The sequence below is a fragment of the Borostomias antarcticus genome (genome assembly GCF_949987555.1).
Source record: "Borostomias antarcticus genome assembly, chromosome: 6".
Lineage (NCBI taxonomy): Eukaryota > Metazoa > Chordata > Actinopteri > Stomiiformes > Stomiidae > Borostomias > Borostomias antarcticus.
This window is the reverse complement of record NC_140239.1, coordinates 27098259-27122598: the sequence shown is the minus strand read 5'-3', so window position 1 is coordinate 27122598 and position 24340 is coordinate 27098259. Positions and strand designations below refer to the sequence as shown.

General features: G+C 48.5%; 2 protein-coding genes across 2 annotated transcripts in view; one reads left to right on the top strand and one right to left on the bottom strand.

Annotated features, from left to right (window-relative positions):
- Positions 1–12588, top strand: part of LOC311310597 (mitogen-activated protein kinase-binding protein 1-like) — a gene marked incomplete at both ends in the record, with an annotated part of 18410 nt that extends 5822 nt beyond the window's left edge. The window contains 26 exons of the mRNA XM_084440107.1: positions 1–2; positions 175–357; positions 878–1038; positions 1367–1556; positions 1740–1877; positions 1995–2173; positions 2659–2750; positions 2960–3085; positions 3187–3257; positions 4822–4943; positions 5087–5162; positions 5588–5699; positions 5828–5891; positions 5975–6085; positions 6204–6384; positions 6719–7030; positions 7190–7332; positions 7482–7597; positions 7693–7890; positions 8041–8107; positions 8443–8604; positions 8745–8914; positions 9035–9390; positions 9478–9676; positions 11920–12005; positions 12493–12588. The exon at positions 1–2 is cut by the window's left edge and continues 136 nt beyond it. Of these exons, the coding sequence (XP_084296233.1) occupies positions 1–2; positions 175–357; positions 878–1038; positions 1367–1556; positions 1740–1877; positions 1995–2173; positions 2659–2750; positions 2960–3085; positions 3187–3257; positions 4822–4943; positions 5087–5162; positions 5588–5699; positions 5828–5891; positions 5975–6085; positions 6204–6384; positions 6719–7030; positions 7190–7332; positions 7482–7597; positions 7693–7890; positions 8041–8107; positions 8443–8604; positions 8745–8914; positions 9035–9390; positions 9478–9676; positions 11920–12005; positions 12493–12588 (3713 nt within the window). The remainder of the gene's footprint in view (positions 3–174; positions 358–877; positions 1039–1366; positions 1557–1739; positions 1878–1994; positions 2174–2658; positions 2751–2959; positions 3086–3186; positions 3258–4821; positions 4944–5086; positions 5163–5587; positions 5700–5827; positions 5892–5974; positions 6086–6203; positions 6385–6718; positions 7031–7189; positions 7333–7481; positions 7598–7692; positions 7891–8040; positions 8108–8442; positions 8605–8744; positions 8915–9034; positions 9391–9477; positions 9677–11919; positions 12006–12492) is intronic.
- Positions 12589–14355: 1767 nt separating this feature from the next.
- LOC311310596 (galectin-9) lies at positions 14356–17761 on the bottom strand (the record flags this gene model as incomplete). The annotated part of the gene is made up of 6 exons (XM_084440106.1): positions 14356–14514; positions 16053–16224; positions 16734–16822; positions 16961–17106; positions 17248–17524; positions 17756–17761. 6 exons carry the CDS (start codon positions 17759–17761, stop codon positions 14356–14358), a joined length of 849 nt encoding a protein of 282 aa, XP_084296232.1.
- Positions 17762–24340: the final 6579 nt, after the last annotated feature.

Genomic DNA, 24340 nt, shown 5'->3' with positions numbered 1-24340 from the left:
AGGTATCTTCAGTATGATGCTGCTCACGTTTTTTTTTTTCAGCGGAAAAGCCTTTCTAAGCCACGCCCCTCCCCCTGTGTGAACTGATAGAAACGCTGCGTCGCTTGGTACTGGAAGCTGAACGCAGCAGCTAAGCGCTAGCCCCCCCGTGTGTGTGTGTGTGTGTGTGTGTAGGCCGGCGCTCCGGTGCCTCTGCTGGGACGCTCCGGTCTCCTGGGGGACCTGAGGAACAACTTCTTCTGCGACGTGGCCTGCGGGCGGGGCTCCCGGGCGGACGCCACCTTCTGCATCACTTCCTCCGGCCTGCTGTGCGAATTCAGCGCGAAGCGGACGCTGGACAAGTGGGTGGACCTGCGGGTGAGCGCCGGGCGGAGGCGAACGAGAGATGGCAGCTCTGCGTGGGGGTGGGGGGGTCGCTGTGATCGACCCCTAGCCGGTCTGTCACATGCAGTGTCTCTGTACCAGAGCTAGGCTGCGTTTATAAGCCTGGCTGGAGGTCAGCCTCTGAGATAGGCTGTGTCCAACGGTGGCTGTGTCCTCGTCCTTCCTACCATCTGTCAGGGGCCAGGGGGGAGGATTAGGGACAGGGACAGGAAGTGATTACCCAGTACCCTGGCTTCTTAGTCGCCATATTGTCAGTATTAGTATGTTATGTTATCCTGCATTCTCAGGAAGGGTTTTGTCTTTTGTTAAAGTTGGGTTGAAACGTTGCCAGATAATAAAGTATTGGGAGCTGTAATCCATACTTTCCTTCAAAACGTATGTATTATATACAGTTGGATTAGTTGCAGTTACCTGTAATTATACATAATACATGTATGTACAAAACCTGGTAGGAAGAATGTGAAAACATGATGTCATATCCTGTCCTGTCCAGACCAGCGTGGCGCGGTCTCTGTCCGTGTCTGAGGAGCTGATCTTCTGTGGCTGTGCGGAGGGCACGGTGCGAGCCTTCGACCCCTCCGACCTGCGCTTCGTCTGCACCCTGCCGAGGCCACACCCCCTGGGCGCCGACGTGTCGGCCGTCACACAGGCCAGGTGACTCGGCGATCTGGCGAGACGTCACACGAGACGTCACACCAGGCTTAGGCCCTCTCGTCTTCTCTCCCCCTCTCGTTCACACTTCTAATCTAAGTTCTTGAGAATGTGGCGCTGGGAATGGCTTTGCGCGTCTTTGAAAATGGTGCGCTTTTGGGCAGGATCACTTGAGGTTATGGTCCTGTCTCCTACTCCTTTCATGGTGTTGACAAATAGAAAGTGTCCTTCACTTTGTCTTAAAGGGAAGGTTTTAGTTCACGTTAGCACTGGTATGCCACCCGATAACATTTCAATATTATAAAAACGGTTCCTTCTTAACTCCCATCAGCCACCTGTTCTCCGACAAGACGGATGCCCGCTACCCTGACTCTGTGGCGGTGACCTATGACCCTGTCAGCCATAGGCTTAGCTGCGTGTACAACGACCACAGCCTGTATGTGTGGGACGTGAGGGACCTCCAGAGGGTGGGCAAGGTGCACTCCGCCCTCTACCACGCCTCCTGTGTCTGGGACCTACAGGTAAACACAGCCCTGTGTGTCTGACTCCGTTCTGCAAAGCTAACTCGCTATTCACTTATGTTTTCGTCAACATCTTCACAGTGCCTAACTTCAGACAAAGCTATGAAAACAATAGTGATCAAGAACAATAATCACTAACCTTACCCTCCTCCCTCTCTCTCTCTCTCTCTCTCTGTTCTCCAGGTGCTCCCTGAGGTCCCAGGGGGGGCTGAGTCTGACCTCTCCTCCGGAACCTTCCTCAGCTGCTCTGAGGACACCACGGTCAGACGGTGGAGCCTGGACGGCCTTGGACACGCGCCGACCCGCAACGTTCTCAGCAACGTAACCTCTCCTCTTTCATTTCCCGCTGATTTACCGAAGTAAATACAAAACAAGGTTGTTTGTTTGTCTCCCTCGGAGATGACCGTGTGTTCTCCTGCCGTTACCGCTGTCCTTCAGGATCTGCTCAAGGTCATCTACATGGATGGGAACACCGACGCCCTGTTGGACACGGAGGGGAGCGGCGCGCGGGAGACGGCGGACGGGCAGACGGCAGAGGCCAGGACGGGCGTCAGGACCATCTGCGTGAGCCCCGACGGACGTCACCTGGCGTCCGGGGATCGCAGCGGGAGGCTGAGGTAGGCGAGGAGCTCTCCAGCCTGGAAGAGTTCAAGGGAAATTAAGAGATAATTGAAGTATCTATCTATCTATCTATCTATCTATCTATCTATCTATCTATCTATCTATCTATCTATCTATCTATCTATCTATCTGTCTGTCTGTCTGTCTGTCTGTCTGTCTGTCTGTCTGTCTATCTGTCTGTCTATTTGTCTCTATCTATCTATCTATCTATCTATCTATCTGTCTATATATAAGTCTCTTTGATGTAGTGAATTGTAAGGTTTCAGTGAAGGGTGGGAAAACTGTCTCTGGAAACTGTCTCTGAAATGGTTCATAGTCTCACAGTGGTTTGTCAAATGCCTGGTGTGTGTGTGTGTGTGTGTGTGTGTGTGTGTGTGTGTGTGTGTGTGTGTGTGTGTGTGTGTGTGTGTGCGTGCGTGTGTGTGTGTGTGTGTGTGTGTGTGTGTGTGTGTGTGTGTGTGCGTGTGTGCGGGCCTTGCAGGGTTCATGACCTCAGCAGTATGGAGGAGATTCTGAAGGTGGAGGCCCATGACTCCGAGATACTGTGTCTGGAATACTCAAAACCTGAGACAGGTGTGTGCCTGCATGTGTGTGTATGTGTGCCTGCATGTGTGTGTGTGTGTATGTGTGTGCGCGCGCACATGTATGTGTGTGCATGTTGACTCATATTGAATGTCCTGCTGTATGTCACATTATTAAGCTGCATATCTGCAGCGTAGTTGTGTGTGATGAGTGCAGACGACGGAGAGTTAAGCTCCTCCCCTCTCTGGCGCCCCCCTCAGGGCTGAAGCTACTGGCCACCGCCGGCAGAGACCGTCTCATCCACGTCCTGGACGCCGAGGAACACTACGGTCTAGTCCAGACTCTGGACGAGCACTCTTCGTCCATCTCCGCCGTCCGATTCGCCGGTGAGTTACAGCGCCTCGCCGCGTCAGAAGCGTAAGTCATCCAATCGGTGCCCAGCAGTGCTCTGTTATCACCGTGGTGACTTTTGTCTGTTCCCCCGCAGCCGACGAGGACAGGGTGAGGGTGATCAGCTGTGGAGCAGATAAAAGCATCTACTTCCGCACGGCACACAGGGTAAGACCTACAGGGTGAGACCCACAGGGTGAGACCCACAGGGTAAGACCCACAGGGTGAGACCCACAGGGTGAGACCCACAGGGTAAGACCCACAGCCTGCTGCAACACGCCTTCTGCACGCCCACGGTGAACCAGAGACATACGGCGTGAGCCTGTGTGTGAAGTGTGCGTGTGAGGTTGCGTGTGGGCAGCATGCAAAGCAGATTTGCTCCAGGTGTTATGGTATTTCAACAGGATGTAAGGGGTCAAAGGTCACACTGGCTGAGGTTTCAGTAGTTTTCATGTGGCTTACAGTATATAATGATGAATATTTCACTACACTGCGTTAAAACATACAGTATATCACATCAGATGTCCTCTTTATTGGTGGTTAAGGAACTCTAAACTTACTGTGAGAAACTCAGTGTCCTTATTCTCTTGGATTTTCTCAAATCCTGTAATTCACTTGTTTTCTGTATGTCCAGATAGAGTTAAGTACGTTCTAAGCGACTGTAATGGGCTGAAGATTGGAATGTTCTAGAATAGAGTCCTCCGCAGCAAGACTTTGGCTCGTCAGCCTTTCTTTGGGATTCAAATGAGCCGTGAGTGGCCACTTAGGAAACAAATACTGACATCTCTCCTCTCCCCCCATGAATGTCAGTCTGGTGCTCTCTCTGCATATTAGCATGGTCTTTGTTCTCAGAGTTTCTAGTGGGACATTACCATATAGTTTCCCCCAGTGCCAGTGATTTAACTATTCCATCCCGAGTTATTATGTAATAATAATCATGGCCACATTAATTACCCATTCAGTGCAACGTCTGGAATTGCAGTGTAAGGCGTATTTAAATCAGCATGTCAGGTTTTTCGAAGATAATTTTCCTCATCGCACCCTTTTTGGAGTTTGGAGGGAAGAAAATTGTATTGAATTGTTTTTATTTATTTTTTTAATTTGAGACAAAACTGCAGGAGTCTCAAATATGAATTTTAAGTCCAAACGTCAAAGTTTCATGGACACTGTAGAATAGCCTTAGAATAGCTTATTAAAATTTTAGAATTCGGATGCTGTTAAATTTCCACTCAGCTCATAAGTTAAAATGTCCTTTTGTTGGGAAACTGCGATAACCTGTTTTTCTTCTAATAAAAATTAAATAATTAAAAAAAAAAAGAAGCAAATTACGCTATGCATATGTGAAGGCTAGTGCAAGCCTATGAACAGCAACCATTTTCGGCCTCCTGTCAGTTAAGAACAACAACGTATTTGCAAACGGAAATGATGTACGTGTTCGCGTGTCGAGTGAGGAAGTGAGACCCGATCACCAGTAGTCCCTCCAGACGCATGTTGAGACGCCCCAGACGCATGTTGAGACGCCCCAGACGCATGTTGAGACGCTCCAGACGCATGTGGAGACGCATTCTGCCAGGTGTGAACTGACGAACTTAGACCCGTCCACTTGTGATCAGATCACCCAAGATGCATGTTAATGCCAGGTGTGAACAGGGACTATGGTTCTAATTGTGGAAAAACTTGGCCAGTTAAAATCTTTCTGTTGTTGTTGTTGCTGTTGTTGTTGTGTTCTCAGACAGACGGAGGAATAAAGTTCAGGTGCTCCCACCATGTGGTGAGGAAGACCACCCTGTCTGACATGACGGTAGACCCCACCTGCAAGTACGCTGCTGTGGGCTGCCAGGACCGCCGCATAAGGTGTGTGTGCGCACATTTCTGTGTGTGTGTGTGTGTGTGTGCGCACGTTTGTGTGTGTTTGTGTGTGTGTGTGTGTGTGTGTGTGTGAGTGTGTATGTGTGTGCGCGCGTCTCCTGACTGTCCTGTCCTCCCTCTCTGCCCAGGGTCTTCCACATCAGCAGTGGGAAGCAGAAGAAGCTCTACAAGGGCTCTCAGAGTGAGGATGGCAGCCTGCTCAGGGTAAAACCACCTACAGGGTCCTCACATAGATAGATAGATAGATAGATAGATAGATAGATAGATAGATAGATAGATAGATAGATAGATAGATAGATAGATAGATAGATAGATAGATAGATAGATAGATAGATAGATAGATAGATAGATAGATAGATAGATAGATAGATAGATAGATATTGATACTTGATTACAGACAAATATTGATACTTTATTAATCCCGGAGGATAAATATTTGAAATATAATATATTATAATTTAACGATATACCATCATGTTCGTTTCTCAAAAAGCAGCGTTTATTCAAGCCCTGTCAACACCTAACTATCGAGCCTAGAACGGCCTCTTTAACATATCAATACATTCTATCATGTACAGGTGTCAGACTGTGGATGATGCTGTTGTTGTGGGTGTTGTTTTGACTGACAGGTGCAGACAGATCCCTCTGGTCTGTACGTGGCCACCAGCTGCACAGATAAGAACATCAGCATCTTTCACTTCCTGTCAGGAGAGTGTGTGGCTACCATGTTCGGTCACTCAGGTAACAAAACAGCACCATCACGTATCAGTTTTTTAAAAATCGCACCCAGGTTTATGAGCAATCTCTACTGCCCTCTGCTGGTGTGCCACTGTATTGGCGACTTGCTGACTTGCGTCTTTATTTCTTAGAGATTGTCACTGGGATGAAGTTCACCAATGACTGCAAGCACTTGATCTCTGTGTCTGGGGATAGGTAAGGATAGGTCTGTGTGTATATATATGTGTGTTTGTGTGTGTGTGTGATTGACTCATCTGAATGGTGTGATATCTGCCCAGCTGTATCTTTGTGTGGCGTCTGGCCCCAGAGCTGACCACCAGTATGAGAGAACGTCTCTCTCAGCTCGGACGCATCCCAGACACCCTGCCCTACAAGACCTCCTGTCACAGGTAACACACACACACACACACACACACACACACACACACACTCACACACACACAGGGTTGATATTAGATTATCAACAAATATTGACATAATTCTCTCTACGGTTTTGTTGTTTTCCAGGAGAGAGATTAACAGTGTGGCCGAACGGGGAAGCGTGTCCTCAGGAAGTGACCGTGAGGAGGAGGAGGAGCCTGAACAGGAAGACTCCCACGACCAGGAAGAGACGCCGGCCAGCTCCGCCTCCGACAGCAGCCATGACGGGGAGGAGGACCTTGGTACAGATACGCGAACAAGGAGTTTTGTGTCATTTAGATATTTCTTTAATCCCTTATAGAAATGAGGATCTTACTCCATGGACGTTAAGAGTGGCCTGACCAATGTAATAATTTTTTCAGCAGCCTCGGATGAAGGACCAGACTGGACGCCGGCATCCAAGACGGTTGTTTATTCTGTTACAATACCTCTAAATAGTCATTTACATAGACTGATTACCTCTAAATAGTCATTAACATTAAAGTAGACTGATTACCTCTAAATAGTCATTAAAGTAGACTGATATCAACAACTGTTAACGGTCCATGTTGTGCCATGTGACCCTCCCCTCTCTCCCAACCCCTCTCCCCCCGCCTCTGCAGGAGGGCTGCTCCGGCCCCGTGGCCCCCGTGGCCCCCGAGGCCCCTGCTCCGGCCCGACCCAGGAGGCGCTGGTCATGTCATATGGGCTCCCTGGATCTCATGGTCAAGTCCATGCTGGAGCTGCGGCAGCTGCCCGGCTCCTCCCACCGGAGAGGTTCTGACTCCTCCCACAGGAGAGGTTCTGACTCCTCCCACAGGAGAGGTTCTGACCCCTCCCACCGGAGAGGCTCCGACTCCTCCCACAGGAGAGGCTCCGACTCCCAGCTCTGGGAGAGAGACGCAGGGAGCGTCTCCAGCCTGCAGGGGGCCTTGGTGAGCACAGGAGCAGAGAGGAAGAGGAGGACAGAGGTAGAAGGAGAGAGAAAGAGAGAGAAAGAGAGAGATCAGTTCTATCAGTAGTCTGTTTCTCATGGTTCAGCCTGTCCCTCACTCTCTCTCGTCTTTCTCTCTTTCCTCTCTCCATTCCACCAGGAGCCGGAGGAGAGGGCTAAGAGGCATTGGCTCCGCCCCCTCTCTAAGTGCCTGTCCTCTGCCAAGCCCCGCCCCTCCCAGGGGGGTGATGGGAACGTGTTCTACCCTGAGGCCAGTGATGACAGAACCAGTCTACAGGGCAGGTAAACACACACACACACACACACACACACACAGACACACACACACACACACACATTTTAAATATTGAATCTACATCCACAAATTACAGTTTAATGGGATTCAAATATAGTATATCACATACATATATATGTCTTTGTTGTGGCATCAGTGACTACCTGGTCAACGGGTCTCTGGGCCGGGAGCCTCAGGACAGCCAGAGTCCAGACAGCGCCTGCTCTGTGGACTACGACAGCAGGCGGTCCAGTCCAGACCGGGCCCACGGCGGTGAGAACACACAGACCGGCACACAGCTACACACACTTCTGGATCTGCGCAAGACAGCTGTTGTAATATTTGACCTTTGACTTTCCCCCTCCCAGACTCTGAAGGCGTGGAGCCACTGAGCTCTGACGATGACCGGTCTGACCTGGAGGAGGAGGAGGAGGAGGAGGAGAGGGGGAAGGTGGTGGTCACCAGTATGGACGAGGCGATGAGGCTGGTCACGGACGCTCCAGAACTCGCTCAGCAGTCCTTCCTCAAACAGAACCTCTGGAACCTTGATGAACCCGACAGCACGGGTAAGACCAGAACACGGACAGGCTACACACGCACATACATGACACACACATTGTTAGGAGGCTCTCACATACATACTAACACACAAAGGGAACACAATGGTTCTTTTTTTAATTCATTTTTAATTTTGGATGATGTCTCCCATGATTCAGAGGAGAAGAGCAGAGCTCTGGGTCTGAGCATGTCAGCGCGTTTCCTGGCCAGAGGATCCAGTAACAGGTACTGAACACAGTTATATAGATGAATCACCCTGGGTCCTCCTGACGCACGTCGTCTGACGGCTAGTTCAGCAGCGTCCTTCCTCTACTACTCTGACTCAACACGGCTCCCCAACACTCCAGCTTCTGTGACTGCAGCGCATTCTACAAAGGGTGTTACATGGAACCATTTGTAGCAAAAAAAAGAAGAATTCTCTGAAAACCCGTTCTATTTAGGGTTCTAAACAGAAAATAGTTACGTTTGAAACATTTCCTGAGGGTCCTTCTATTGTGACAAAACGGTTCTATGTAGCACTTAGTGTATGTACTGAATATGTATTCTTACTCTCTCTGTAGGTGGACCCCCCTGTCTGCCAAGGTCCCTGAGAGGAAGCCAGGCCCCGGCGGCCCCTCAGCCCAGCCCCTGGTGTCCAAGGTGCGGCCCCTGATGGAGTGGGGCCAGGGGAAGAAGAACCCAGGGGACAGGAGCCCAGTGTCTCCCAGACAGGAGAAGGCAAAGTGAGTAGGGAGAAGTTCATCTTCTCCATTGAGGCTTGTACCTACGCTCCAGGCCTGGTTCACCGCCACACGCTGTGTGACAGAATAAAGGTTTTTACGGATGGACTGATAGCGCCGCATGTCTGTCTGTTCCCCATCAGAGTGGAGGAGGGAGCTCCAGGGAGGGGCCCCGTGCCAAGCCCTCACTCCCAGCAGAGGAGGCCCCCGGGGGCCCCCCTGTGGAGGACGTCCAGCCCCGTGACCGGAGCCTCGGTGGACCGGGCCACAGGGCCGCGGAACTCCCAGTCGGGTCAGAACCTGGCCTCAGAGGGTCGGTGGCTGACCAACGGAAATTAAGTCAATCTGAATAAACCCCAGGGGCCCGAGTATAAGACTGTTGCTGTCTATCCTTTAATGTTCGTAACTCTTTCTCTCTTCTCTCCTTCTCCAGACGTCTTCTCTCTGCCTCCATGCGACTGTCGAGGAGCGACGCGCCCAGCGCCTCGGGACCCCCCCGTGGACCGGGACCCCTCCGGAGCCCTCTCCCGCCCTCGCTCCGCCCACTCCGCCTCGCCCTCCCCGACCGCGCTCCCCTCCCCTCTGCCCTGGGACAGCCCCGGGGGGCGGAGGTCCGCCCGCTCCTACATGAGCCCCACCGCCAGCTCCGAGGCCAAGACCGGCCGCTCGTCATCCCAGGGAGAGGACCTCCACCTGGGCACGCTGCCCAACCGCTCTCCCCTGCCCCCGGGGGATGGAGAGAGCCGGCCAGCCAGCTCCAGGAACAGGAGGTGGTCGGACCTTCTGGAGGCGGAACCTCCCCTCCTCTCCTCCTCTCCCACCTCCCGCTCCCTCACCTCTCTCTCTTCCTTCTCCTCCCTTTCCTGTCGTCGCAAGGCGGGCACTTCCACCTCGCCCAACTCGCCCTTCCCCCCAAATGTCCCGCCCTCCCGGATCCCACTTCCCAAGCAGCCAATAAGCCCATGCCGCATCCTCGGCCTCGAGACAAGAACGTTCTCTGATTGGCCGACCATTTCAGCTAAAGCTTCCCCTGACCCTGTGTGTGACAGGGCTGCAGCCTCAGTGAGCAAACCGGGTAAGACAGATACATGTAGCTGAGTAGTGTGTACCAGTCAGTGTTATGTGTGTTAGTGTCATGATGTGTGTGTTAGTGTCATGATGTACCCGTGCATCTCAGAAAATTAGAATATTGTGGAAAGTTCATTATTTTTTGTAATTTAATTCATATATTATAGATTCATTAGACATGTAGTGAAATATTTCAAGGCTGATTGCCTCCATGCCACGCTCCACACTGATGCAGTAAATTGTGCAAAAGGAGCCCCGACCAAGTATTGAGTGGATAAATGAACATACTGAACATACTGTACAATCATAAAGATTAAAACAAAATTGAAAATTGATTGAAATATTTCACTTTGTGTAATGGATCTAGAATACATGAAAGTTTCACTTTTTAAAGTAAATTACGGAAAAAAGTGGACTTTTTCCACAATATTCAAATTTTTGGGGATGCACCTGTAAGTCACAGCTGTAGGTAAACGTCTTTCCCTGCCCACAGACCAGGCGCTAGGGCATCTGGGTAACCTCCAACCGGTGTCCGTCTCACCCACATCACTTCCTGTGAAGCAGGAAGGAATCTCAGAATCAGAGAGGTGAACTTCAGATATAACTCACTACAGCAGTGGAGATCTGAGTTACCATTCTATCAAATCATAGTAGTTTTTTTGTCTTTTGTCTTCACATTACAAACATTCTTCTTCTACAGTGCCATGGCGCCAGGTGAGGAGGGGTGTAAACATCGCCCCCTGCTGTCCGTCCAGGCTCACACACTGTCAACGTCTGCTCCTCAGCAAGGTATGGACCATCAACGCTCCACCTCACCACCAACCCCACTCTACCTCTCCATCACTTTGTCTCTCTACCTCTCCCTCACTCTGTCTCTCTACTTCTCCCTCACTCTGTCTCTCTACCTCTCTGTCATTCTGTCTCTCTACCTCTCTGTCACTCTACCTCTCCCTCACTCTGTCTCTCTACCTCTCCCTCACTCTGTCTCTCTACCTCTCTGTCATTCTGTCTCTCTACTTCTCCCTCACTCTGTCTCTCTACCTCTCTGTCATTCTGTCTCTCTACTTCTCCCTCACTCTGTCTCTCTACCTCTCTGTCACTCTGTCTCTCTACCTCTCTGTCATTCTGTCTCTCTACCTCTCCCTCACTCTGTCTCTCTACCTCTCCGTCACTCTGTCTCTCTACCCCTCCCTCACTCTGTCTCTCTACCTCTCTGTCACTCTGTCTCTCTACCTCTCCCTCACTCTGTTTCTCTACCTCTCCCTCACTCTGTCTCTCTACCTCTCCCTCACTCTGTCTCTCTACCTCTCCCTCACTCTGTCTCTCTACCTCTCCCTCACTCTGTCTCTCTACCTCTCCCTCACTCTGTCTCTCTACCTCTCTGTCACTCTGTCTCTCTACCTCTCCTTCACTCTGTCTCTCTACCTCTCCCTCACTCTGTCTCTCTACCTCTCCCTCACTCTGTCTCTCTACCTCTCTGTCACTCTGTCTCTCTACCTCTCCTTCACTCTGTCTCTCTACCTCTCCCTCACTCTGTCTCTCTACCTCTCCCTCACTCTGTCTCTCTACCTCTCTGTCACTCTACCTCTCCCTCACTCTGTCTCTCTACCTCTCTGTCTCTACCTCTCCCTCACTCTGTCTCTCTACCTCTCCCTCACTCTGTCTCTCTACCTCTCCCTCACTCTGTCTCTACCTCTCCCTCACTCTGTCTCTCTACCTCTCCCTCACTCTGTCTCTCTACCTCTCTGTCACTCTGTTTCTCTACTTATCCCTCATTCTGTCTCTCTACCTCTCCCTCACTCTGTCTCTCTATCTCTCCCTCACTCTGTCTCTCTACCTCTACCCCGGCTTCATCCCTCTCTTCACCACTGTCCATTTCTCTCTGTCCCCTCCGGCTGCCACTGTCCCCACGGCTGCCTGGAGGGTGAGTCCACTTTACCTCCCTAGCTCCTATACTATACTATACTATACTATACTATACTATACTATACTGTACTGTACTATACTATACTATACTATACTATACTATACTATACTATACTATACTATACTATGTTATGTTATGCTATGCTATGCTATGCTATGCTATGCTATGCTATGCTCTACTACTAACCACTGTACTCTGATCTGAAGGACATTAGATGTGTTATATATCATTTCTCTAAAACCACAAACCACATGACTATGAGGTCCGTTCCGTGTCCGGGTCTCGACTGTGTTGGTCATCTGCTGTGTGATCTCTCCCATCAGAATCCTCTGTCACCGTGGAAACATGCAGACAGGCCGCAGCGGAGCTTCACAGCAGTCTGAGGAAAACCAGCCAGCTCTATACGATGGTGAGCTGTGTGTGTGTGTGTGTGTGTGTGTGAGAGAGAGAGAGAGAGAGAGAGAGAGAGAGAGAGAGGCCTACCTAAAGTGAGCTGTGTGTATGTGTGTGTGTGTGTGTGTGTGTGTGTGAGAGAGAGAGAGAGTGAGAGAGGCCTACCTAAAGTGAGCTGTGTGTGTGTGTGTGTGAGAGAGAGAGAGAGAGAGAGAGAGAGAGAGGCCTACCTAAAGTGAGCTGTGTGTGTGTGTGTGTGTGTGTGTGTGTGTGTGAGAGAGAGAGAGAGTGAGAGAGAGAGAGAGAGAGAGAGAGAGAGAGAGAGGCCTACCTAAACGCTGTATGTGGTGTCTCTTCAGGTCTTGGGCTCCGCCCCCGGTGAGGGCCGGCAGGAGATGAGGGAGGTTCTGGACGAGGCTCTGGGGCTGGTCCTGACTGAGCTGGACTCTCTGCCCCAGCCAGCGGCCAGCGGCCAGCCCAGGGAAGGGGGGGGGCTCGGGGTCAAAGGTGAGGGGGAGAGGAGGGCACTGGCTCTGCTAGAACAATACTCTGAACTCCTGCTGAAGTCTGTGGAGAAGAGGCTGGAAAACAAGACCTGACAACACACACACACACACACACATACACACACAAACAAACGCGCGTCATCAAATCATATCGCCATCACACACTGTTTCTCTCTGTTACTGTATAGAGATCTACTATTGATGAAGCTGCTTATTGTATGGGGGTCAAATGAAGATGTATCTGTGGATTAGAGGATGTCGAAGAGGTGGAGGAGATGGATTTAGGGATGTTATGAAGGAATGAATGAATGTAGAGATGGGTATATTGTGTGTAAAGGAAAGTTAGGAACATAGGGAGACAATAGGAAGTCTCCATTCGATCTTTTATATGGCCAATGAGTTTTCATAATGTTTTAGTTGTCAGCATACTGGGGATTGGAGATGTTAAATGAAGTGCAATTTTTTGTGCAATACACTGAACTGATCATACTGTGTCCTAATGTTTATCTGATTCTACAGTTTGTTTTTCATGATGATGAAGGGTACTCTGATTCGACTGTATCTGAAAAACATGATGTTTTCCTGCCATGAATCTTGACTCTGTCCTCTTTAACCTCCGTTGTTGTCTGGGAGGTCTACTCCAGTTTTTTTTTTTTTAAATAAATGTTTAAGACATGAAGTCAACGACGCAAATTCAGCCGAGGCACGTACGTCACGGCCGGGGGGTCAGCAGAGGTTAATCAGTCACGCATGACGCAGCACCAGCTGACTGTAGCTGTCATAGCATTGGTCAGCTCACTAGAGCGCATGTATTTAAGCTGTCAAAACATGTCATTGTTCGCACTTGACTTTACTGCTGGTTGTGCATTGCATGCTCGCCCCACCTCCTCCCCTGCTCCTCCTGCGTATGTCGATGTCGTCTGTTGTCATCGTTGCTCTCTGTCCGGGGTAGTTTGCAGGTATTCCACCAGCGTCGGCCGGTGGATGCCAGAGTAGCCGCTAGCTGGTCTCTGTGGCTTTCCATGGCGGGCGCCATGGACGCAGAGACACGAGGCTGTATCTCCCACGGAACCCACGAAGCGTCGGCCCGTGGGGACCAGGGACTATAATGTACAGCAGTCCTCCTGTGGCACTCTTTGACGGTCTTAGTGGGCTGAGTTACCTCCGAGCGTCTTCCCGATCGCGGCCCACTCTGATCATCATTGAGGCAGGATGCCGTTCCCCCTTCCTGGCTCTCTGGGCCAAGGGCTTGGCCCAGAGGGGGGGAACACCTAGATTGCCTCCCCCGGACAGAGCACACCGCCAAAAATTCATATGCATGTATTATGCCGCTTGTATAATAAATGTTCAAATTTGACAAAAGTGATCTCGTCTGAAATGTCATTATTTAAGATTGATAACTTTATTCAGTATCATTACATTGAAATGTTACTTCTGGACTTTTGTTGGTTAGAAAAATAATCTTAACAATGCACTAAAACCTCCCATGTGTAAAGCCCAACATGTGTTTATTGTTATGCACACAGGGTGATACAGTAGCAGTCAAACAACACACACACATATTGTAAAACAATGATTACTTAAATGAGTTAAATGGCAGGACAATGCATCGTTGATTTATGTACTTAATAAAGAAAGATATGCCTGGTGATTAATATTCATTTTCACAGAGCTTTGCAGTATGATCCATGCTGGGTTGAACTTCGACAACGAGCACAGCTCAATATCAGCATGTGTCCATAATATATCCTTATTGTGCATACACTATGTTCCTGTAGGCATATGTGTAGCTACACTGCTTTGATGTCATATGTATTGTAAGTACTGTAAGCCTGTCGTTATGATGTCACGTGCGTGGCCTTATGGTATCGTGTCCATGCCGACGTAGCTGAGGTTGATGTCTTGCAGGATGTTGATGCGGTTGACCTGGTTCAGCTCCCGAATGCGGTGCTTGAAGTCGAACAGCTGAGCGTTGTTCACTGCTACCTTGAAGTCATTAAACGTACACAGGATCTTCATCTGAAACACACAGCCCACAGCGGACACACTTAACCCTGACGTGCTGCCAACGACATCATCAACATCTCAACATCGAGGGATTCGCTTCTTTAAGGGGAGACTGTCGTCTCAGTATTTGGCAGCTTGTCGAGGCCAGTGACGAGCGTTTCTCTACTCTAACTTGGTGGATGAGCAGTTACAGGAATGAAACCACAGTTAGGCCCAAGATGTTGCGATTTAATACGATCACGATGAGCACAGCGCCTGACTGACAACCACAGACCAGCATTATTCACTTAAGTAATGGCCTGCCTCTAAAAAGTTAAAAACAGTATTATGAACAGATAAGATATTACTGCAGAAGCCTCCTCGGATAAAACAGCGTTCCTACTGACCTCAGAGATCTTGCCTGCAGGCAGCGATGTCTCCCACTTATCTAGGGCGAGCCTTCCCAAACGTTAGGCTAACCTTCACCGTTCAAAGGCAGAATGACAGAGGTGACCTGCGGTCAGCATTAGATGGAAGCTCCCTCCTCTCTCTCTGTACAGTAGCCTAGCCTAGCCTAGCTACAGCGGCTCAGCCTCGGGTGAGCTAGTTAGGAGCAAGGTTATTATAGTTAACGAAAACTAACTAAAAAACGAAAACTAGGTGTGAAAAAACATTTTAGTTAACTGAAATAAAAATAAAAACTAGGCTTTACAAAAAAACGATAACTAACTAAAACTGTATTGTGTGTTTACAAAACTAACTAAAATAAACTAAAATTATTGAGAAAATGTCCTTAGTTTTAGTCTTTTTAATTTCATACACAAGCCTAGTATTTTGGGTGGATATGAAATCTATCCTCCATTTTTCTTTAGCTGTGCCCCTGCGCAGAAGTAAACTGACGTGCGCCAGATGGTTTGTTTCACACAGAATGAAATAATGTGAGCTCACAAGATCAGGATAGTACGGAGCCCCTCTGGGGTCACCTAGGAGAAGAAAAAAAAAAAAAGAGTAATCCGTGCGCACGGTTTAGTAAACTGTGGCCTCAGATTCATAAACTGTGCGCACGGTTTAGTAATCCGTGCGCACGGTTTAGTAAACTGTGGCCTCAGATTCATAAACTGTGCGCACGGTTTAGTAAACTAAACCGTGCGCACGGATTACTAAACCGTGCGCACAGTTTATGAATCTGAGGCCACAGTTTACTAAACCGTGCGCACAGTTTATGAATCTGAGGCCACAGTTTACTAAACCGTGCGCACGGATTACTAAACCGTGCGCACGGATTACTCTTTTTTTTTTTTTTTCTCCTAAGTGACCCCAGAGGGGCTCCGTAGGATGGTCTCACAAGGCTAGCGCAGAAGAAAAAAAAACAAAAACTAATACTGAAACTAATAAAAACTAAACTAAAACTAAGCATTTTCAAAAAATAAAAACTAAACTAGCAAACCTGCTTTAAAACTAATCAAAACTAAACTGAAATTGAAAACAAAAAGTTAAAACGATATAAAAAAAAAAACTAATGAAAAAAGCTAAACTATTATAACCTTGGTTAGGAGTCGGGACTTCCGTACCTCGAAGGGCTGTCCGGGGGCGAAGGGGAAGGGGGACTGGAGGTCTCGCTCTTCCTTGCCCCACCGCTCGCCCAACTTGGCGTTCCGCACCAGGGACTGCTTGCCCAGCTCGTTGAAGCGAGGGTTGATGTGCAGGGCGATGTCGTTGCCGCGCAGGAAGTTTACGGTGAACCTGGGGAGGAGAGGTAACGGTTAGGGCTGGGTATCGATTCGAATTTCAAGAATCGATTCCGATTCACAAGGTTCAGAATTAATTATCACGATTCAATTTGATTCGATTCAATATTGATTCGGTTAGTGTTACTAAAACCTGTTTTTTTTTTAGCTGTAATCTTAATTACTTAATTGTACATGACTGCCAAGTTATGCAACACATCAATACTAGGGCTGGGTATCGATACTGATTTCCAAAAATGAATGAATGAATCATTGAATGAATGAATGAATGAACCCTTCATTCCTTCATTTATTCATTCCTTCATTAAATAAAAGATCGATTTTGGGATTCGTGAATTGATTCGGAATCGATTCATCAATTTTTTTTAACCCAGCCCTAGAGAGTTAGCGTTTCTGGACTCGGTCGGTCGGTAAACACGTAGACTGAGCTAAAGGGTTTGGTAACGGATTGAAGTCGAGTATTTTGCACACTGGTCATCTCATGACCACGGATGAAGAACTCACATCTTGCCGTCCGGCTTGACTTGACCCCTAATGGTCATCATCATCTTATCGTAGACGCCCCTGGCCAGATTCAGGTTGTACGGCATCGGCTGTAGAGCAGCACACAGACAGGGACGACAGGAGAGTGCACTGTTTACATCCTGCATTTTGTGACCGTGCGTTCCCATCCATTCATCCAGGCCTACAGTAGAGTTCCTATCTACGCATTACTAAGCGTCTCTCACCACTGATCCAGGTGCAGTCTGTACAGGCCACTGTGGAGGCGTCACATAGGGGCTCGGCCCCGGCCAGCCTGGCTGACCTGGGTTATAGGGCCATGCAGCTTGACCGGGTTGGCTGGCAGGCCACCCTGGATCACCGGGCTGGCCTGAGGCTGGAGCTGGGGCAGGGGGCTGGGGCTGAGGCTGGGGCTGGGGCTGAGGCTGGGGCTGGTAGGGCTGGGGCTGGGGCTGAGGCTGGGGCTGGTAGGGCTGGGGGAAGGGATGGGGCTGGTAAGCAGGCCAGCAAGGGTTGCAGGGGTGGGCTGGGGCTTGGGCTGGGGCCGAGGTCGGGGCTGGAGCTGGAGCCGGAGCCGGGGTCGGTGCTGGGGCCGGGATCGGGGCCGGGGCTTGAGCCGGAGGCAGAGCCGGGGCTGGTTGTGTTCCCGGCCAGCAGGGTGTGTTGGGCTGGCTAGGCCAGCAGGGCTGTCCCGGCCACACGGGGCCTCCTGCCGCAGGCTGCTGGCTGGGCCAGACGCTGTTCCCCTGGGGGGCAGAAGCAGAGGACGGACAGCCGCACAAACCATCAGACAGCTGGAGGAGGGGGGGAGACATGGGGGGAGCCCACGGAGGAGCGGGGGGGGAGAAAAGAGAGATACGGGGGAGAGCGAGAGTCGAGAGGATAGAGGACACCAACTTTCATACAATTCCATTGGCATAAGCAAGAACAGCCCAAATAGCAGTTCAGATGAAGTCATTCCTTCCAAAGTCATGCACTCTGTCGAGTCTCAGGGGTACGGAGGCCAGCAGGGATCCGGTACTTACATCCATTCTCTCTGCAAATAAAGAAGAAAGCATTTAGACTTCACTCATTTACACGGATCTCTAATTTAGGTTTTCAAAGTACTTTCAAAAACAAACTATAGAGGGTTTTCACGGCCCGTCATCAGTCGGCCATGTTGGAGGTTGAAGCTGCTGAATGTAGATAGCTAGCTAGCTAGCTAGATCAATAGACAGGTAGATAGACCTATCTATCTACCTATCTATCTAGTCGTTAGCCTAAACCTGAGCTTACACCTGCTAAACCTAAGCTTAAACCTCCAACATGGCCGGCTGTGAAAACCCTCTATAAAACAGGAATACATAATGAAGGGAGACAGAGAGCTGTCCTCTTTACATGGCCAGTAGATGGCCCCAGCTCCATGACACAGAGCCGGTTGACCTTCCAACAAATGCAATTTGGAAACACCATAATGAGTTTATCTGATAATCTACTTCTGAGGTTTGTCAGGGAGGCCATAAACGTGTGACATCTCACTTTGACATTGATAGTATTGATTAGAAGTCATCACGCTTGCTTAGACATTCTGGTCATTGCACACACACACCAATTGACTGTCACAAATATTCTGAGTGGCCACCACTGAGATGGTATTATGTCAGCCCATGACAATGACACGGGTTAGCTGAAGAGAGTGGCAAACAGAGGTTATAAGTCTCTTAGGAATAAGTGTTAAACAATGACTCTATTCTCTCTGTTGTCATTGTCTCAGTCCTAGTCCCTGCTGTAGTCCCAGTCCTACAAGCCTCTATCTGTCCTCGTCCCTGCTGTAGTCCCAGTCCTACAAGCCTCTATCTGTCCTCGTCCCTGCTGTAGTCCCAGTCCTACAAGCCTCTATCTGTCCTCGTCCCTGCTGTAGTCTCAGTCCTACAAGCCTCTATCTGTCCTCGTCCCTGCTGTAGTCTCAGTCCTACTACAAGCCTCTATCTGTCCTCGTCCCTGCTGTAGTCCCAGTCCTACAAGCCTTTATCTGTCCTCGTCCCTGCTGTAGTCTCAGTCCTACTACAAGCCTCTATCTGTCCTCGTCCCTGCTGTAGTCCCAGTCCTACAAGCCTTTATCTGTCCTCGTCCCTGCTGTAGTCCCAGACCTACAAGCCTCTATCTGTCCTCGTCCCTGCTGTAGTCCCAGTCCTACAAGCCTCTATCTGTCCTCGTCCCTGCTGTAGTCTCAGTCCTACAAGCCTCTATCTGTCCTCGTCCCTGCGGTAGTCTCAGTCCTACAAGCCTCTATCTGTCCTCGTCCCTGCTGTAGTCCCAGTCCTACAAGCCTCTATCTGTCCTCGTCCCTGCTGTAGTCCCAGTCCTACAAGCCTCTATCTGTCCTGTCTAGCCTCTATCTACTCAATGAACAAGTTCATTACCTGCTCTCAGTATCAGCAGTGAGAGAGCAGCTATTGAGTCCTATATACTCTATATATGACCTGGGTCTATTCACTCCTATATACTCTGTATATGACCTGGGTCTCATATGTTTAGGGCACTGAAATGCAACTCCTCAAAAAAGTTATACTGTACCAAAGTTACCACCAATCAAGCCTTTTGGAAATTAGGTCATACAGACATGCACAAATATTTCAGAAAAACAAAACTATTCCTTATTCCCATATACTTGTGTTATATCAGCATGCTGGTGTTATTACTGTCTCATAGAACAGAGACAGGTGTAACATAGTCAAAATATGATTTCCATGACTGTCATGAATCATGATAGGCCTAGTAAAAAACACAGAGTGGTTATATAAAAATGTAGAACATTACAGGACTTTCCTGTCAAAACCTTCACCCAATGTGTCACATACAGTTAGCCTGGCATTGCCATCCTGGTCAGGTGATGAGCATGGTCATGCCAGGCTAACATACTGTAAGACCCCACGGTACAATCAGACATCAGTCTCCCTTCATCTGTACAACATCAGCGGCTGTTAAAACGAATGTCCCTGTGTATTTACCAAATTCCTCAACACTGAGTGTATACAAAATCAGTTGAATTGAGTTCCTCAGATAAGACTCATACAGCTCTTCCATCCTAAGTATGTATGATTGACTACTATACCGTGTAGAAGTTAGAAAAGAGTTGCTGTACCTGTTCTTCACGTGCTTCTCAGATGTATACCAGATTAGCTGTCGGGACGTTGAGGTGATAGGCAGACAGAGGGAACGTGAACATACTCTCTCTTTTATACACTCTTCTCTTAGGATTTAGGCCACTCCTCAATGCCCATCTACACTGCTGGGAAAACCACACCCAAAACAAAACACTTTAACTGGCACGGTACCGAAGCTTCCCTCAGATAAGGGTTAACAATCATGGTTACAGGTAATTTTAGGTACCACCAGTTAGCCAATCTGTGAAATGAACCCATATGAATGGTTGACTGGGGAACATTGTATTACATAAGCTGTGAGTTACAGGATGCTGTAGATTGGGGCTTCATAAATTGGCATCTTCACTCTGAGGAAAGGGTGCAATAAATACGTGTTTGTAACAGCTGACCCTATGGGGGAAAAAATCCACATAGAACTCGTTTCAGGTCAGTAACATTCCATATAGAACCTTTCAGTTTAGAAGGAACCATTAAGGTTCCAAATAGCACCTTATGGAGCTGAAAGGGGTCATTTTTTGGTTCTACATCATCAGAGTGAAGACTTGTTTAGACTCATCTGAGCAACAGGAGACCTGAGTCATCTCTGGATGGAGATGGACCTCTCTCCTGGTCAGTAATACACACATCAGAACACTCACACTGCTCTCAGGTCCTCGTGGGTGCACACACACACACACACACACACACACAAACACACACAAAGGTATTTCAGTGTCGTCATAGAAACCAGGAGTTTTGCTATTTCAGGAGTGAATAATATCCAGTTAACAGCTTCTGAAAAAAATGATGATAATGAGACTGCAAAAAGAATCCTCTGATGAGAGAGAGAGTGTGTGTGTGTGTGTGTGTGTGTGTGTGTGTGTGTATGTGTGTGTGTGTGTGTGTGTGTGTGTGTGTGTGTGTATGTGTGTGTGTGTGTATGTGTGTGTGTGTTCGAGATGCAGTAACTGACTCATCTTCAACACATGTCCAAAGTGTCTCTCAGCGTGTGACCGCGACAGTGATAGTATCCAACAACATGCCTCACCCCCTCTTAAAAACCCTAGACTCCCTTTTGTGACAACACAACGACAACGTTCTTGTGGTAACGTGGTCGAGCTGATTGCTCAGCAGTCATGGGACTGTGGCACACAGACACCCCCCCACATAAACATGCCCCGATACGGCCACCGTGCCAGAGAGAGACTAACGTAATTAGTGCAGCACATACCTCCATGCAGGCCTGTGTGGAACCAGTATGGATGTCAGCGCTATAGGGTCTTAGGACACAGTGTGGAAAGTCTGGCTCACTGTGTTAGTCCTGCAGCAGAAGTGGGGTCAACAGCTTGGAACAATGGCAGACCATGCTAGTTTGAATGGAAACGTACGTTAGTTTTACCACATCAACATTAGTTATAGTCTATCTCTATAGGTTGCTCTATTGGGCCATTGTGGTGAAAAACATGGAACAGAGTCTATGGTCAGCTACATCCAAATCACTTCTGATCAGGCATGACCTCCAGTCACTCCTATGATCGACATATGGAACCCCTTCCTTTCGCCTAACCTCTAGTGTCCAGGATCAGTCCTCGAAATCAAACCGAGGCGTACTTCCCAAAGATCAGACGGGCGTGAGGGTGTGTCACGGTCAGCTGAATAAATCACGGTCTCCACGGGCAACCACCAAACAACCAAAAACAACACTCCGATATGCCCACTCACTGTGGCGCTTGTCTCCTACCTGATTAGATTAGCCATCACCTGAGCTGAGAAATGTGGGACATCTCAGCAAGGCCTGGGGGAAATCCATGAATTCCGGTCTTTAAACGAAAAGGGGGGCTTGTGCTAAAAAACACATTTCCTACTTTGACTTTTTATCTGCTAGTGCTAAAGAAAGATTCTTTCAGGAGCTCCTCTTTTACATAATCATTGCTTCTTGTCATTGGAATAACTTATGTTTGTTTTCTTTGCTGCTGCAATCTATTGTTATTTATGGATGCATTAGGTATACATACAGGCCTACAATTGTTATCCAGTTGTTTGGATGATCAATTTTAACCTTTAGCGCCATATGCAGGCGCCCTTGCGTCTTTGTGACCCTGTTTTATGTATTGACCTCAAGAAATAGTGAGAGGTTAGCAGTGTTCAATCAACCAAGCACCTCGCAACTTTGCCACGTCTTAATAACCCTGCCATCTGATATTAGGTTCAACAAGTGCACCGTGAACCTGTCGTCCCCCACCTACGATGCATGATGTCAGCATGTACAGCTGTTGAATTTGTAAGAGTGGGCTTTTCTAGTTTAGATGTATCTAGAGCCGGCAGCCCATCATATTTTTTGGTTGGTCTAAAATGTAAGCATTTATTCAAAAGTGGGTAGTGAATTAAAATATCAGTGATTGAAATAGTAAATATAAAAAGAACCTCAAGTGATTTTAACTTTATGTATGACCAAAAATACATTACAATCATTTAGCTGATGCTTTTATCCAGTGACTTACAATAATTGCATTTTACTTCTCCTTTCTAAACAAGTGACTAAGAGCATAATCTATTGCTAAAGGCAAAGGTTCACGAGCCGCCCAAACCTGTCCATCCGTTAGCAGGATTACGCAAAAACTACCAGACCGATTTTCAGGAAACTCAGTGGAAAGGTGAAACATGGGACAACTTAGAACCCATTCAATTTTGGAGCTGGTCCGAAGCACAGGGCGGGTCCACCAGCTGGCCAAACATGGCCGGCCATTCACCTCCATTCATTGGACTAGGGTTACGCAAAAACTACCAGACCAATTTTCATGAAACTCGGTGGAGGGGAGTAGCATGGGCCAACTTATCCATTCTGGACCGGATCCGAATCACAGGGCAGGTCCACGAGCCGTTTCTTGGTTTGTTTGCAGGATTACAAGAACTACCACACCTATTTTCATGAAACTCAGTGGAGGGGTGTAGCATGGGTCAACTCAGAACCCATTAAAGAGGCAATAATCGATTTCCTACTGCTAGATGGCAGTAAGAGACTTGTTTACAAACGAAAGGCCTAGAACGTATAATATGTACAGTATGGCTCATATGGCTCAATGAAACAATCTGATATCAGGTGGTTTTAATTAGTTTAAACAAAATATGAAAAAAGTCAATTATTGCAGCTTTAAATTTTAAAGCAGATTCGAATCATGGGGCGGGTCCACAAGCTACCCAAACATGGACATCCATTCACCTCCATTCATTTTCAGTGAAAGAATCCCCCCCATTTATTGTCAATGGGGTAATTGAAATGGCCATATCTCAGCGTGGGAAGGTCACAGAGACACAGGACTCGACCTAAAGCTCTCAACCTAAATAATGTAGCAATACCAAACCTGTCCTGCTTGCACACACGTGCACGCGCACCGAGACATGAAATGCATTCATGGGCAGAGGTCTGTGCTCTCTGAGCACCATTTCTAGTTGTTTATTTATTTACCCTTTATTTAGTCACTTGAGATGCGATTTATTTTGCAAGGGAGACCTGCTCAAGACAACAGCAGCAATAAGCCAATCTTTAGCAAATAACCATCAATAAGCCAACGTTCAGCCCACGGGTTGGGAAACTAGACCCTTTGCCAACGCATCTCTCGCAAAGTCTCCTCGGATGAGTCCTCCATCTGCGTTTCCAGTCGTTCAAAGCTCCACGAGTGAGAACACCCAGAAGTATGACTGCAGGAACACAGCTGTGTCCAATGATGCAGTGTGGCAGGCATCTATGCACTGTGGCCCGGGTGGGGATTGTGATGGCTGCTGGGTTGTGTGCGTGTGTGTGCGTGCTGAGTTGTGTGTGTGTGTGTGTGTGTGTGTGTGTGTGTGTTAAGTGAAGCAGCTGGCTTGATTAGGCCATGGTGACTCATCACCCCCACGTCTCTCCATCAGGGCAGAATGCTGCTGTAATGTGAATATTAAAAGTGTTGTCGGGACCCTCCCTCCCTGCGGGACCCACCGTTGTGAGTGTCCTGGTTGTATGCAGACCGCCGGCTCTTCCTCAAGACTAGCCACTAGGTGGGGTTGCACCACTAGGTGCAACGCCAGTCCCACTGAAGACAGCTGGAGCTGTTCAACTGTTGTTCGAGCTGCTGTCCAGCTGTTAGAAACATTTTTCTGCTGACTACATCCTTGCCAACTCCACCCCCCTCCTCACCCCTGCCTGGGCCCCCTGCTGGCAGGACCTGGAGGTGATCAAAGGAGGGAAGGAAAACAGACCTGCCTGTGACAGCTACACAGATCTGGGTTAGGAAGCACACACACACACACACACACACACACACACACACACACACACAGATATAGTACATACACACACAGCTCTAAGGAGGAGGAAAAGCAGTAATATCTCCATCTATGGAGCCAAGAGCACATTTCTATTGTTAATTGGACCGTGAAATTCTATTGTATTCTATTCTATTGTATTCTATTCTATTGTATTGTATAGCGTAGGTCTTCATTCACTAT